Source organism: Ammospiza caudacuta, chromosome 1 (assembly GCF_027887145.1).
Source record: "Ammospiza caudacuta isolate bAmmCau1 chromosome 1, bAmmCau1.pri, whole genome shotgun sequence".
In the NCBI taxonomy this organism is placed as follows: Eukaryota; Metazoa; Chordata; class Aves; order Passeriformes; family Passerellidae; genus Ammospiza; species Ammospiza caudacuta.
In genome coordinates this window covers 132187802-132203640 of record NC_080593.1, presented here as the reverse complement: position 1 = coordinate 132203640, position 15839 = coordinate 132187802, and the positions used below count along the sequence as shown (strand labels likewise).

The following is a 15839-nucleotide window of genomic DNA, read 5'->3' as shown; positions in this document are numbered from 1 at the left end:
GCACCATTTCCAATAACTGGGATTTTGTCAGACCTCAATGGATCTTATTAAAAAAAAAAAAGAAAGAGAAAGGGGTGGAACATGTTCTAAACTTCCAATTATGAGTTAACTCTGAAGCAAGAGGAATTCAGAGTCCTTAACAAAAACCATATTTTTCAAAGAGCTACCATGTGGAATTGGGAGAGGCTTATCATTTAGCTATTATTATTCACAGAGCTCTGGCTGTACTCAGTACTTCACAGATGTATAAATAAAACAAGGTCCTTGTTCCAATGGTTTTCATAGTGCAATTCATATACTCAGATATCAGTTAAGGTCCACATGAAGTACTGAAGGACAGCTGAAATAAGAGTAAAAGGGCAATTACCAGTGTGGGAACCTGAAATGAAAATGCATTTGATTTTTTCATTGTGACATAAAAGGAAAGGGGCATTGTTCAACATATGAGAAGGAGAGAGTTAAAACATTTGGCATCATCATTGTTAGGAATAGAGAGAGGAGACTTGGTAACTACATTACCTCACAAATTTAAAATTTATCTTTTTCCAGGAAAGTAACAAATTGCAAAGGCTGGAATGAGAGTCTGTTAAGTTATGAAAAGGTGGGGGAACTTCAGAGGATACAGCAGCTACAGAAATGGGACTCTTTTATTTATCTCTGGGTTTTAATCTCTTTTCTGAGATCTTAATTATATTCATCACTCTGATTATTTTAATTCATATACATCGCAGGTAGCAAACCAAGCTGGAGAATATGAACTGTGAAATAAAGTAACTAAAGTAACTTTTTATGTGCTTACTAAGGTTATGTACAAACATATCCACCCACTGTATTGTTAAGAAGCCTAGAATCATGGAGTTAAGTTGAAAAAGACCTTTAAGATTATTCAATCCAGCCATTAACCCAGTACTGCCAAGTCCACCACTTAAACCTAAGCACCACATCTACATGTCTTTTAAGCACCTTCATGGATGGTGACCCAACCTCCTTCCTGGGCAGACTGTTCCAGTGTTTCAGAACTTTTTCTGGGAAGAAATTTTTCCTCTTGTACTATTCAAACCTTCCCTGACACAACCTGAGGCCATTTCCTCTAGTTCTATCACTTTTTACTAGGGAGACAAGAATCACCCACCTCACTAGAACCTACTTTCAGGTACTTTTAGGAGACCACTATGAGTAGCAATTTCTTTTTCCTTTTTTAAGAGTTAAAACTAAACCTGTCACTTCTACATTTCGATTTCTTATTCTCAGGAATGAGATCTTAAAACTAGAAATAAATGGGAAAATGGAGAAGGGGCAGAATAGATTTTTACACTGTTTCCATGAGCAGCCTGTGATACTTCGGGACATTTTAGTTCCTGGGATATTTTGCTGCATAATCAAAGACCATTTCATGTTTTTAATAATGCCTGCTAGATTGAAAAACCTCTCCCATGACTGTATAAAAATATCAATCATAGCTGAAAACATCTTAATAAAAAATTTTCTCAAGTACCATCACATATCGTCTCCATGGCAACTACAGAAATTAAATACCAGGAAAAGCAAGAATAGGAATATAAAGTTTTGCCAGTTTCCAGGTCCCACAGGAGAAACAGTGAGGCAAACTAGCACTGCCTGACCAGCTTCTACCCAAAATGGCCAGTTGGCTTGGGGATATGCTTCTGTTGCTGCCTAGGAGCAGGCTTTCTGGATATCCCTGTCTGACCCAGGCTAATTCCTGGTGTACAAGGTAAGGTCCAAGCCTAGGAATATGAATCCCCAGAAGCTACAGTCCGGCTCACGTTGAGAGGCTGTGCTGTTCCTATCACATGCTTAATGTGGCTCCATGGACACCTAAACTGAGAGCCAAGGAGGTGACACAAGGCTTACGGCAAGCTGGAGGCAAGCTCAAAAGGGAGCTATCTGAACAACTGAGTAAACAGAGCTGTTCAGTGTCACAGGCAGGGCAAGGCACAAGGAGTACTCACAGAGAGATGGCTCACTCTGCATGCACACACAACCTCTGCATGGGCACACAAATGTGCCTCCAAGCCAGGCACAGAGAGCTCATTCCCTCCTGTTATTGTAGAACAAGTCTTGCTAAAGAACAAATGAGCTATTTCTGACTCCACCTCAATCAGAAGCAGAAAACCCTGAGAGAAATGTAACCAGCTTAATACATTATTTAGCAAATCCTCAAAAGAACTTTTATGTAAGAATCTCCCTTTACCCTTTAGTTGAGAGGAATGGCATGCCTCTTCCAGCATGCACCTCTCGAGCATCACTTTCAAACAAAGGCAGGCTTGTCTCCCATCCTAACTCAAATAATCTGTTAGCTGCAACTAACCCTTCCTTTGATCTTCACAGAAAATGCTTCTCCATGTCACAACCTGAGTGCACATGCTCAGTTGTTGAAGCACAAAGTCACCCATGTCAGACAGGGGTAAACACAGGCAGGAAATCACAATGCTCCCAAACCAGTGGCACTTCAGAAATATTCTAACAGGAATAACAACAGGGCAGGGAAAAAAGAAAAGACCTGACTGTAATTAGAATGAAGTTGGATCCATCTGTTAAAAGAATTACTTGATTTTATGTCAGGGGAAGGAGCTGCCCTTCCAGCCTGCTGTTCCTGCAGAGGAGGGTTGCTCTGCAATAGTTCTCTTGCTTTCCTTCCTGCACCTCTCGCACTTGGCTCTCCTAGTTTGATTTCCAGAGTGTTAATCATTTACAGATAGTTCCTAATGCAAAAAAAATGAGTGGACTCCAGAAGGCAGAACCTTCTGCTTAGCAGCATTATTCATTTAAATATAAACAACTGCTAGATTATCAGTGGTGACCTAAAACAAGAGATCCTGCACTGCCTGAAATATTCACACGTATATAGATGAGTGCCTACACATAAACACACAGCTGGATGCTTTTAATTTGCAGATACTTATGATAAAAACTGTAAGATGCAAATCTTGGAATAAAAAAAATAAACTCTAAAGAAATGGCCTCACATGCAAGTTTCTTGCAAGGGCCTGAGATAGAGGTAGCAGGCTCATGTTTGCTCCGCTGTCTCCCTGTGGCACAGTGCAGTTGCACATTTTGACATTTTACTGCAAAACAGTTTACTGGTAGTTTACAGGTTTAAAATATAAAAAGTATTATTAGCATTTTGTAATTCATAGTGAATGCTGACATAAAGAGTAGGTGTTTGGTTCACAAAAATCCAAAGCATCTAGATCATATCTGCCTTCTGCAAGAGGAAACTAAGACCAGTGTAGCTGAATGATCTCCTCTACATACCTTTAACACCTTTTTATATGCTCTGTTGTACTTACAGAGATAACAAAGTGCTGATGGTTTTTCCCCTAGTTTTGAGCATTGTTGGTCTTTCAGCAACTGTATCTTATGTGGATTCTCCAATATAGAACTTGCTGTCTCTTTTTTCTGCAATTTTAGCATTAGTATAGGATTTAATGGTTATAGAGCTTCTTCTTGACAGGGATTACTATGGAAAAGGGGCGAGGAAGATAAATTCCTTTTCAGGAATTGAAGAGATGAAGGAGAACTGAGTATCCTTTTCATGAGGCAGATGCTATTATCTCTCACATGCATGTTTTTTAAACCATGCACTGCTCTTCAGTTTGTCCTGGCAGCCTCAGATGTGTGGTTATCACAGCCGCCAGCAGCTCAGCCTCACACAGCTGGAGCCACTCTTCCAGCAAGATGGGGGAGAAAATTGGAAGGGTAAAAGTGCAAAAACTTGTGGGCTGAGATAGAGACAGTTTAATAAATAAAGCAAATGCTGCATGAGAAGCAAAGCAATGTCAGGAATACATTCACTGCTTCCCATTGGTGTATAAGTGTTCAGCCATTTCTACAGAAGCAGGGCTCCAACATGGGTAATTTACCTAGGAGCACCAATGCCAAGTGTCCCCTTTTGCCCTTCTTCCTCCTGCTTTATATGCTGAGCACAACCCCATCTGGTATGGAATAGTCCTTTGGTCACTTGGGGTCAACTGTCCCAGCGGTGTCCCCTTTCCTGCTTCTTGTGTCCCCTTCCCCTTCTTGCTTCCTGCTTCCCAGCCTACACACTGATGGGGCAGAATGAGGAACAAAGCCCACCTCAATGCTGGGCAAGCCCTGCTCAGCAGTAACTAAACACCCTGATTGCTAGCAGTACTTTTTCATCATAACTCCAAAACACAGACCACACAAATTACTACGAAGAACATTAACTCTGGCGAAAACAAGTACAGTAGTCAAGAGATGGAGCTAGAGACTTGATCAGGTGAAATCTGCTATTATTTGTTTGACAGAAGCTTCTGCAGACACAACAAGCTTTGCTCTTGGTCATCTTGACATGACGACTGAGTCATTGCTGCACGATAACACAGACACAATGAAAATGTTCATGGTGCTTTAGTCACTGCTGAGAGCAAAAGACTGTTACTGAAAGAGAAATAAAGGAAAGAAAATAATGTGATAAGAAGTCAATAAATAAAAGAACCTTGAGACAATTACAAAGCAGAAAAAATCCCCAAACCCACAACAATACTCCCAATAAAAATGGAAAAGAAACATTAAGAAATAGTAGGTTAGAATCATAAAACAAAGTAAATTAAGTCACAATCTATTTACTCCTAAGCTGGAGCCCAAAAAAATTAAACTAGGTTTTAACTGAGAGTTAACTGTGTGGGTACAAGTCTGTTATGCACACAAAGCCTATATTTTGTTTGTTTTTCACAGGAACATATTTACAGTGGAGATACCCTTGGCTGTTGAAGAAAAGGGCTTCAAGTACAATCTGTATTAGCTGGCAAAATTACTTTGTTTCCATTAGGATGACAGTCAAATCATTGAACATGCTAGCTAGGACTCTGGTGGAGGTTTCAGCTCCCATGAGGCTGATTTGGTTCTGGGGAATTAAAGGGCGGCCAGAGGTAGAGTTGTCCACAGAGGGACATGCACTTCTATGTTACTACCTCACCTCACCACCATGACATCCTGTCCAAGGCGCCAGCATTTGCTTTGCTCTGAGTCATTGTTTTCGTGTGTGGAGGGACTTCCCCCAAACCTTGCACCTCACCATAGACCTCCACATTACAGGTTGTTTCTGCAAACCACAGCAGGATTCAAAGGAAATACAGCCAGAGAGTGGCTGTGTGCCTCATCCAAGAGTTTAACAATTCTGTGACTTCTCACTGTCATAGTTCCATAACCTCTCTTCATTTCCCCATTATGGGCAAAACAGTTCGTATCACCAAACGAGGCCAAAGCTTCTAGCCTAGATGATGTAAATCAGCCATGAATGTCATCAAGGAGAGTGGAATTATACCAGTATAACCTCAGTCCAAGCAGCACACACCTGTTCAGTTTGATGGTGACTATTTACTTTTGAGCACACTGCAAACATCCCTTCCTTAAAAGCTCTGCTCCTCACCTGGTGTTGATTCACACACCAACTGGCTGCTCTTTGAAGCTGCTGGCTGCTTGTTTCAAAGTTCATATTAGTCAAAGCATGGGAAGCATATCTCCCCACTGCTCACATTAGTGAATGCCATTTTTCTGGGACAATCCATGGTGACATTATAAACATGAGCATAACAGTTTATACATGTCACCAAAAATCCAAATGAAATAATCAGTCTTCAGTTGCCAGGTTAGTCAAAGGTCCCCACCTCCCTTATCACTGAAGTGCACAGTTGTTGTTTGTTCATCTTTCTAAAGCCTTTGTTTTAGTTTGGTCAGATTTCTGCTTGAGTGATTTGGGTTTTTTGATTCCTTCAAAGAGGACTTAATCAGATATGGCAGACTATTGGATAAGCAAGGATAAGACATTTTTTATCAATGCCCATAGCAGGCTTCAAGACCCTAATAAAAGGATGGTACTTAAGCTCTGAAGAGCAATGCAGTCTTTGGATCACAAAATCTTAAGAGGCTGGTGTTACAGGTGAGATTTTACATGAAAGACAACTTTTATTTTAAAAATTATATCCATGAGTAATTTCCTGTCAATTTACCCAGACAAATTGCCTCATCAAGGAACCAAATGAATGCTAAGGCAAATGGAGCACCAGAAGCACAGATTCAAGGTGGGAGCAACATTACTCCTTTGTGTGACAGCAATGTCCTAGATCCAAACAGCAACCTCATGAAATCTCAGGAACAGACAGGTGTTGCATGAGCAGCCAGACTCTCACCCTCCATCACTTTGCAACTCACAGACATGCTGTGAGACTCGAAAATCAACACAGTGGCCACAGCCAACTTAATTTAAAACCATTACTTGCAGACTAGTCTAGAAGACGGGGACAGGAAGGGCAAAGCACTGCGCTGAGCCAGGCACATCCAAATGAGGGTAGAGATTCAGATTCAGGCCATGCCTGGTCTTTCCCACTCAATGCTGACTAAGGGAAGAGAAGAATTTGCCCTGCTCTGCTGCTCCATAGTTTATACCCTCTCGTCAGTGGCTAAACTGGATATCAGACACAGCCTGCACTATGCACCCCATTTTTCTTCAACATTCCATTTTGAAGCAGTCTGAAGCAAAACTAAATTGTGCACTAGGTAGGATATGTGTAATTAGTGACTCAAGTTTCTTTGCATCTGTCTTTTGCACCCCACTTTCTGACAAATGACAAGTATTGTAATGTTCCTTAGTGCCTAGAAATGTCCTAATTAACATTATCATGCCTCTTAAAACAGATTAGTGTAATTACAAAGCTCCTGTTTAACTTGCAGTCACCTCAGTCATCATTTAAAAAAAAAGGAAAAAAATCAAATGCAAATGCTCTTTAATGTCCTCAGAAAAAAATTAAAACTCATTTTACCATTGCATCTGCTGGGAAGGGAAGCATGGAAAACAGTCTGAGATTTCTGAAAAATAGCCCAGTGAGAGTCAGACAACAGACAGACAAGCTGTAGCTGGTGCTTAGCATGGCCCTAGCTCTGCAAGAGCATTCATTTCCAAGGTCCTGCATGAGGTGTCCAGGTAGAGCTACCAAGACTTCTTCAAAATGAATTGTGAGCCATCAGCCTAAATAAAAGGGTTTTGCTCACCAGCTTCTGTTGTCTGTCAGGCAGGAAACACTCCTGCAAGCAGCTCTGCCAGCAATGCTGAAGAAAATGTCCAGCATAGATGGACGGTAAGCTCTCCCACCATCAGCATTTGCTTTGAGCGTGTGTGCCCCAAGCTCAGGATGTGGAGCTGGGCTGGTTTGCTGCTCTCTGCTGCCCAACACCACGCTGGGCTTAGCAGGAAATTGCCATTGGCATGTGGCTCCTCCCAGGCTTTGTTGGGGGAACCCAAGCAGGATACTAGAGGCCTGCCAATAGCACACACTAAGGAATTCTGCTCTGGGACCCTGAGAAGTTCCTGGTGGAAACCAGATAAGCAGGTCACTCCTCAAGCAGGCTGATAAAAATGCATACTGCCTCCAGTCTTTGGGCTACTCTCCCACTGTTCCAGACTGCTGCCCCATGTCCAGCCTCCTCTATATTCACAGGAATTCATGGTTGTCTCCCACTCTGTGTGCAGTCATCGATGGCAAAAACCCCTACATTTCCCTATGGAATTTGAGAGCTGGGATGATACAAGCATGCTTATAGTGTTGTGCAAAAGGACAGGCAAGGGGTAATGCTTTCCTGTACTTATTTCCATTACCTTTGAGTCATGAGCAAGTTCCCAAGCAGCAGCTGATCTCCCTTTAAGCTCGAGGCTGCAGTCTATAAGCTGTGTGCTCATGTCCCATCAGAGATGTGATCTTTACATCTGCAGGGACAGTTGATGTTCAGCACAGCAGAATATATGAGGTTAAAAAAAGATATGGACAATATTTTCTAACCAGTGTTCAATTTTGCCCTCTTGTGTCAGCTTCTTGGTCACACTAAAGCTAATCAGAGCACAACCCTCAGCAGATCAGACCCACAGCTCTGGCAGAGCCTGAGAGCTTGTGTGCAAGTTAACCCAGTTGAGAGTCCTGCATTTATGAGCCAAAGCCACAAATTGTTTTCTAGCAGAAACTAGTTAAATGGGCATAAAACCATGGAAAGTTGCTGGATTCTTGACAGCAGAACAACACTGAAAAATCATGCAATGCTTCTTGCTTCTAGCTGCAGTGGGCAGAAACTGAAATATAGGAGATTCCATCTGAACATAGGAAGAACTATTTTACTGTGAGGCTGGCAGAGCACTGAAACACAGAGGCTGTAGAGTCTCCTTCTCTGCAATGACTCAAAAGCCTTTTGGACACAATTCTGAGTAATGTGCTCTAGGGGGCCCTGCTTGAGCGTGGAGATTGAACCAGATGATCTCTAACCTTACCCATTCTGTGATTCCTTCTAAACTTACCCATTCTATGATCATGTGCTTCATTATAACATTTAAGTTTTGAATTCCCCTATAAGAGATTTAAAAAGGTTGCATTTGAAAGGCTGAAGAAAGTCCTCTTTCTAAGTATTGATTTTTTAGGGCTGAAACTAATATACATTTCTGCAATACCTAGGAAATTATTTACATTTTCTCCCAAACACATGAGGAAGGAAAAAAAGGAAACTGAAACTGCATGAACTCTGAAATCTCACAGGTAAAGGACAACAGGATGACATAGGGTCAGTGTTTTGATACTCTTGTTTGCTTTCAGTGAAGAGTTTTAGAATAAAGAGCTGAAGGGATGGTGTTTAACAGGAAAAACTTCACAGATGAATACACCAGCAGAAAGCTGGGTGAGGACATTTTTCTCCACTTTCCCCATGCTCAGGGACTGGTTTACTGATTAACCTGGAAAAGCTAACATCTGCAGTGCATCAGGGAGCAGACTGGAGACTGAGGTATCCTACAGAGACAGAAAAAATAAAATTAAAACCCCAGGAAGGTTTGCCTTCAACAGACTTTCTCTTCCTTCCTGCAGAGGAAAGATGTCCTTTTTGAAACCCACCTGTGCTGTGGCCATGCTGCCCTCTGACTCCCACTCACATCTCCTATGGACACCTTGAGTTGCTTAGAGCTTTTCCTAATTCAAAGCCATGGTTGGAAATGCTGTTGCTTAAGTATTTTAAAATGTCCTGGTGATTGTTTGTAGGGATGTACCATGACAATATTTTTCTCTGGTGATGGTGCCAGCTGAAGAGACCCTCGCTGTTTCTGGGGTGCTTCCTGAGCCAAGACAAATGGAGAGAAAAATCTTTCTCTCCATGGAGACAGCTCCCTGCCTTCCTGCCTTGGGTCCCTCACAGCTCAGGTGAAGCAGTCTCCATGGCATCACAAGTACCAGCAGGCACTGGAAAAAATGGGACCAAATGATGCTCTCACCTTGCTGAGGCTCAGTGGCACTGGACATCAAGCCTTGAGTTGAAGCACTGAAGATGTTTCTCTTGAACAGAATGTGATAAAAACCTCAATTGTGGCATTCCACAAAAAAATCTAGATTTCATCTATATGATAGAAGGCAGAGTAGAAAAACCTCTATAATAATCTGCTTAATCTGTGGGATTTCTCCTCACAGCTGACAGCAGCCACCACCGCTGGCTGATGAGACCCCACAAGGCATCAGACACACACTCACCACCTGGCAGGCTCTGATGGACTCTGAGGGGACAAGAGGCCACAGGTCCATCTGAAGGAACTGTCAGTATTGTCAACCCCTAAATACAGAGTAGAAATTATTTATTCCCACAACCCACAATATAAGGCTGTGGGTTGTAGGAAGGTGGCTGTCTGGGCAGCCAGTAATAACTCAGAGTCTATGAAGTGATAGGCAAAGAAGGAAAAAGAAGCAGAAGTGAAATAAATTTCTATCTCTGGCTCAGCTTCTGCACTTGAATAACTACACACAGTGTCTACACACAACAGACGTGAAATGCTGAGTTACAGAAGAGTTGTTATGGGGCTCTGAGTAACATGGTCGAGTGGAAGCTGTTCCTGCCCATGGCAGGGGGTTGGAACCAGCCAGCCTGCAAGGTCCTTCCAACCCAAACTATTCTATGATTCTATTTCATCTGAGCTCTCAGTGACTGTTCTCATCCAGATGTTTTCGCCTACTCTGATAATACAAAGTCAAACCAAGATCAGTACTGTAGATAATAATCTCAACTAATCCTGCAAATTGTTTTTGTCCATAAACAATATTGTAAATAAGTAAAAACCTATGAGAAGTCCTGAGGGAAATAAAAATGTATTACACTGAGGCAATTACATACACTTTCTATTAAGCAGACAAAGCCCACATGTTGTGGCTTCCTACACTTATTGCTCCAGCAGACACAAAAATATTACAATATTAGTTTGCAGGAAATACTTCAGGTAACTAAGTACACATTTCATCAGATTTTACTGCACCATTAAACACACTCATAACACACCCTGCCTATACAGGGAGGGCTGTGGGAGCACGGCCTGGGTATTGCTGATTTCAGAGATGCAGCTCCTCAGGCAGTATCAGCCAAGCTATATCAGCTATGCTGATGGCAAGGAGAAATCCAACTCCACTGTTCTTCCCCATGGCCATGTGTGCCCCCTTCCACACTTATGTATGCTAGCACACATAAGGTAGCTAGCTAGCATATAATCAGCCTGATCAGGGACCTCTCTGGAGAATAATCCAAATTAAATCAAAAGACAAAGAAACATAATTCCAACACAAAGCAGCATTATACTACACAGTCACACGGACACAGCCACCTAAAGTTTTTCCAGGGAGCTGAGTGTTTACAGACATCACTGAAGGCCTAGACCAGTGCCATGGATTTTCCTAAAGAATGTATCAGATCTGCTGCTCCTGGGTGGATGTGTCTGATGCCCATGTGGCATTAGGCATCCACAACTGGCAGCTGTGCCAAGCCCCTCATGTCTAGGAGCTCTTGAAAGGGGATCTCACTCTTTCACCTCCTCATGGGGTTGAAGGGGCTGAAAAATACTCTCCCAAAAGTGATTCACCTCAGCTGTCTTGGGCTGTTCCCAGGCAGATCAGAGCCAGTGCAGTTATGGTCTCTTGTAGAGGGAGAAAACAAAGAGCTCCTTTTCAAACCAACAGGATGAAATGACCTCAAGAAAAGGGGAAGGGAAAGCCCCTGTGCAAAGACCTGAAAATGGGACGGTCCACTGAATCACAGGATAGCCACAAATGGGAGGAGGGAATTGTTTCTGAGGCTTCCATAAACCTAAAATGTGAAAAAGGGGGTGGACAGAAGAATGTAACTGTTGGAAAAATTAGGGTTGGCATCAACACATGACCCATAGCTACCCATTACTGCTCCAAAGCTACAACTCAAGTAAATAAAAGAACAGGGTATCAGTCTCACCCACAGACACCCAAGCAGCTCTACAATACTATTAATGTCTACCCAGAAAACAACCACGTTTAAAAAACAGCCACAGTCATGCAACAACCCCAAGGAGTACAGGAGCAGGACTGGGAGGTTTTCCAAGCAAACAGAAACCCCCCATTTTGACCTGCAGGTGGGTATCCCCATGCCAAGGGAATTTCCTGTTGCTGCCAACTTCTTGGCAGCTGGGCAAGCTCACAGCCTTGGAACCCCAGTTCACAAACCCACAGTAAAACCATTGGCTCCACATTCTTATCTCCCAGTAAGAGATCCCAGCTCTGGTCCTGGGAAGCACTGCCACCAGCCATCAGCCAGGAGTCCTGCTGCTCCAGGGAACTGTGCATGGGAATTTTCAGTTTTCCTTTGCTCTGAAAAATGTGCCATGCCAAATGGATATCCACCCAGCAGCAAATGCAGAATCCAGAGGGGACAGTTTTGGGACCTTCTTCACGCTATCACCTGCTACTGGGCTGCTCCTAGAAAAAGAGACCAGCTAGTTGCAAGCCTTTTAAGCACAATTTATATCAATACTTTCCATCATGACAAAGTGGTTTGCCTCTTATGCAGAGAAAGTCAAGTATGCTGGTATCTTTCCATGCCTTCTAAACAAAAAGCAGAGAAAAGGTAAAGGGTTTAATCAACCTCCAATTAATTTTTATTGGTAGCAGATGCTTCAAATTGCTAGCTCTTAGGGGCTGCTTCAGTCTCTCTTTTGCAGTTGCCTAAATCCATTGTCAGCAGTGACAGAAACACAGATGACAAAAACCAGGGCTGCTTTAGCAGAGAACAGAACAGCTCTGCCCAGTTCCTGCTCAGCAAGGACTGCTCAGAGAGGGAGCCAGGGTGGCATTCAGGCTGAACTGTGGGGTGAGGAGGGAGCAGAGCCAGCAGCAAGCAGGTGCTGGAGTGGGGCTCTTCAGAGGACCCAGGAGAGAGGCTGAATCCAGTGCCCCTCTGCCCAGGCCCTGCTGCTGCTGGCGCTGCACGCTGGCACTTACCTTGTGTGTGCTGTACCAGGGCCCGGACAGGGGCCCGCTCCCGGATCCTGCTCCCCCAAAGGATGCATTCCAAGGCGCCTGGGAGGATGTCCATGGCCCTGCCCTCAGGCCCCAGCCACTGTTCATGCCGTGCAATGTCACACCAGAGGGGAGGGGTGGCTCTGAGGAGAGGTGACCAGGACGTGGCACTCTCTTCCTGAGGTGAGCAAGGCTCCTCACATCCTCTGCACGCAGGTGTGTGCAGCCAGGGCTCAATCGCTGGTGTGCACCAGGACACCCTTAGCTGGAGAGTAGTTGGAGCACAGGAGAGGAAGGGGAGCTTGACAGAAGGTTTTGCTGCTCCTTCCCAGGGCATTCAGGTGCCTTTTTTTTGGTCTCTGACTTCCCCAATGCCCCACCCTCCTCTGAAGAGGCAGCCTGGGAATTTAACTCCTTCAAATCACTGCCTAAACCTACTGGTTAAGTATTAATTCCTCACTGCTAAATTGCAAAACTTAGAAGTTGTCGTTCCCAAAGGCAGATAGTCACTTACATAAATTCTTACTTATGTCCTTTATTTTTCTCTTCTAATTATTTCCTGAATAGTTTCTTTTGAGAGACTTCAGGTAATGTGTTCATTCCCGGTCTGTGGCTTTATTCATTCATTCTTTTAGTTTTGATTTGATAATTTGTTTCTTCTGGGGAAAACAATGAATGAACAAGCTCATTAAAGGGAGTGTAAAGCAGGCAAGGTACGAGCTTGGCAGAATTACATAGGAGACAGAATTAGGCCTCTCCAGAGAAGCATAGAAAGAAATACGAGGACACCACATCTTCAGGCTGTTGACAATACAGCTGCATGCAATCCAGAGAGCTCACACTGTACCTTGGAGGAACCGACTTGCATTAATTAATTCCTTTGCTTAGCTGGGTTTGAAACCCAAAGTCCTGACAATTATTGCAGCAGACAAGGGTCAGTGGGCAATTATTCTGCTCCCTGTTACATTGGTTTTCTCCTACTCTTAAGAAGAACTGGCATTGATTTCTTAGTCCCAGTAGTGCTACCATCAGCAAGATGCACTGAGAGAGGACGAGTCAGCATGCAGGATAGCAGGCTGGGAGCTGAGCTTCCAGCAGGCAAGGAGAAATGATCCCTAATAGAAATGAGCAGCAGCAAAGCTGACTGCTGGTATGATTAATTTGGTCAAAAATAGAAGAAACACACAATTACAGGAAAGAAACTGTAGTTAAATTAATACTTTCCAACCTGAACGCATAATATCTTAGCCACAAGGATTTATTTTAATCCAGACAGAAGGGGATTTAGAAAAGCCAGAAGTGGCAAGGTAATTCTTCAGTTATATGATGGTATAACACCCCAAAGTACAAAATCTTGTCTTATAACAATAAATGTTTTGTTCATGCATGTGGCCTAACTTGAATTACCAGTTTCTGTGATCTCAGCTCCTGTGAGTCCTTTGTAAATATTGAAATTAGCTGCAGCCATGTATATATAGGTATGATGGAAAAAACCAGCTCCACTATTTCATGGCTGTGTAACTTGCTGCAGATTATTTTTACAGTGTTGTGTAATTATCCTCTGCAGTCTAAGCTGACATTATAGAAAAAAATTCTAGGCAATCTTGGTTATGGCTGCAAAATAACCAGTGCAGTGAAACTGGAGTGTAAACTGCTGCAATGATATTTGCCCTGTCTAGAGAGAGTTGAAACAATAGCCCAGAGGGAAGTGTGAAAGGACCCATTCTTCTAACTGCAGTGCTAAACTAGAAGTCTGCTGACAATTTAAGTGTCAACATCAGCTACTTCAAGGCAAATCATTTGAGCAGAAACACCAGGCTAATGCTCTTATTTGTCATGCTCAATTTGCACTTGCTGTATAGCAGATCCTGGGATGAAGAGGAAAAGCAGCAATGATTGTCAAAGGTTGCTGAGCTGAGGAAAGTTCTCCCATTCCTCACCCTTCCTCACACATTCACCTCTGCCCCAGCTCAAAATAGGGAGCAAAGAAGTTGATGCTCCCCCAGGCTGGAGAAATTGTCTTCGGTAGCCAAAAGCCACAGTGGTCCCTATCAGCCTGCCAATGACTTTTTCAGTATGGTTCTCTGTTGCCAAAAATGCCCAGATTGGTAGGAGATTGAAAAGGAGTGTAAGGGGAGTGGGAGGAGAGGAGCAGCCCAAAATATCTCCTGGGGACAGTTGCTGTTGTTTTGCTTCATTCTTGTTGGTTCACTGCCTAAAATACAAATATGACTGTGGTTTTCTCTTGCATAAGAAAGCTATTGGAACAGGTTTTCTGTAATGCTGTCTACATGGAGCCCTTGTTGAATTACTTTTAAAGTTGATCTAACAGTGACAGATTATTGTTCCACAGTTGGTTCCAAACATACCAACTCACTCTAAACATGCCAGGAGCATCCTTTATTTATTGAAGATCTCTGATTGTTTTGCATATAAAACCATTATTCAGTTATTCTGATTAATTTCACTTTACATCTTAAACCAGCCCTATTAAAATTTTAAAGAATATTTTAAAAACAATTTCTGCTCAGTTACTACCCTCCATTAGGAAAAACAACTAACTGTGTGCCAAAGTCCCTATATTTGTGCATTTCTATTTTCAGGCTAAAAGTGATGCTGAGGTGTTTGGCATAAAGGTATTAAGTCCTTAGGACTGGATCCTGAAATATCCTGAGGAAATGTCCCATGAAGTGGAAGCAGAAGATGGGATCTGCAAGATGTTTTAACTGAGAACATTACTCCCAGTTTTCAGTGGCACACAGCTGTGCCAAAAGTTTGTTCCCAAAGTCAAGTTCCATTTGAGGGTCCTTCAAATCAGGGGTGTCTTCTGCCGGCTGGGCCAGCAGGATAGACTACAGCCACTTCAAAAACATGTAAATATAAGGCATTTTCAATGAGTACTACATTAGTAAGGTCACTTCACTGGGGATATGTGCAGAACGCACCATGTACAAATTTTTGTTTGTGTATCTTTGGTTGTTGTATTTGTTGTACTGTGAGGTAGCTCAAAAAAATACCCCAAAAAAAGTATCTTCAGAAAGGTGACCTGACTTGCTGTTGCTGGATCTGTCTGTTTTTACACATGGGCAAAGGCAACAGATGAGCAGATTTGTGTCTCTGTGGTGGCTGACCACGTCAGTATCAGGACATGACTGTTTCTCCCTGTGAGCAGCACCTCACTCCCTTGGAGTAGCACACAGCACAAGGCAGCACCTGTGAAGATGGAGAAGACACTTCTTGAGTTGATTTGCTGAGAAATCTCAAGGCTGGTTAAAGAGAGTAAGCTGCAGGTGCCAGTGTTTGACTCCTCTCATTCTATTGCCCGACATTTTTGGGTAGAAGAGAAGGGACTTCACAGCCTGGGAGATTACATCCACCTTCTGTTGTGCATCCCATCAAGTTTTTAACATCTTGGGATATTTCTGAGCATTGGAGATACAAGAGATTGTTTTGGGTGTTCATTTCATGGATTCCCTCACTTGCATGCTGCATTTCTATCTGCTATTCTTGGGCCAAGCATCTTGG

At 43.0% G+C, this 15839-nt stretch overlaps 1 protein-coding gene across 1 annotated transcript in view; it reads right to left on the bottom strand.

Moving 5' to 3' along the window:
* NIPAL2 (NIPA like domain containing 2) overlaps positions 1-12651 on the bottom strand; it is a 49632-nt gene extending 36981 nt beyond the window's left edge. Inside the window, 2 exon segments of the mRNA XM_058814861.1 lie at positions 12297-12519; positions 12521-12651. Coding sequence (XP_058670844.1) covers positions 12297-12519; positions 12521-12651 — 354 coding nt within the window.
* Between the last annotated feature and the right edge of the window lie 3188 nt (positions 12652-15839).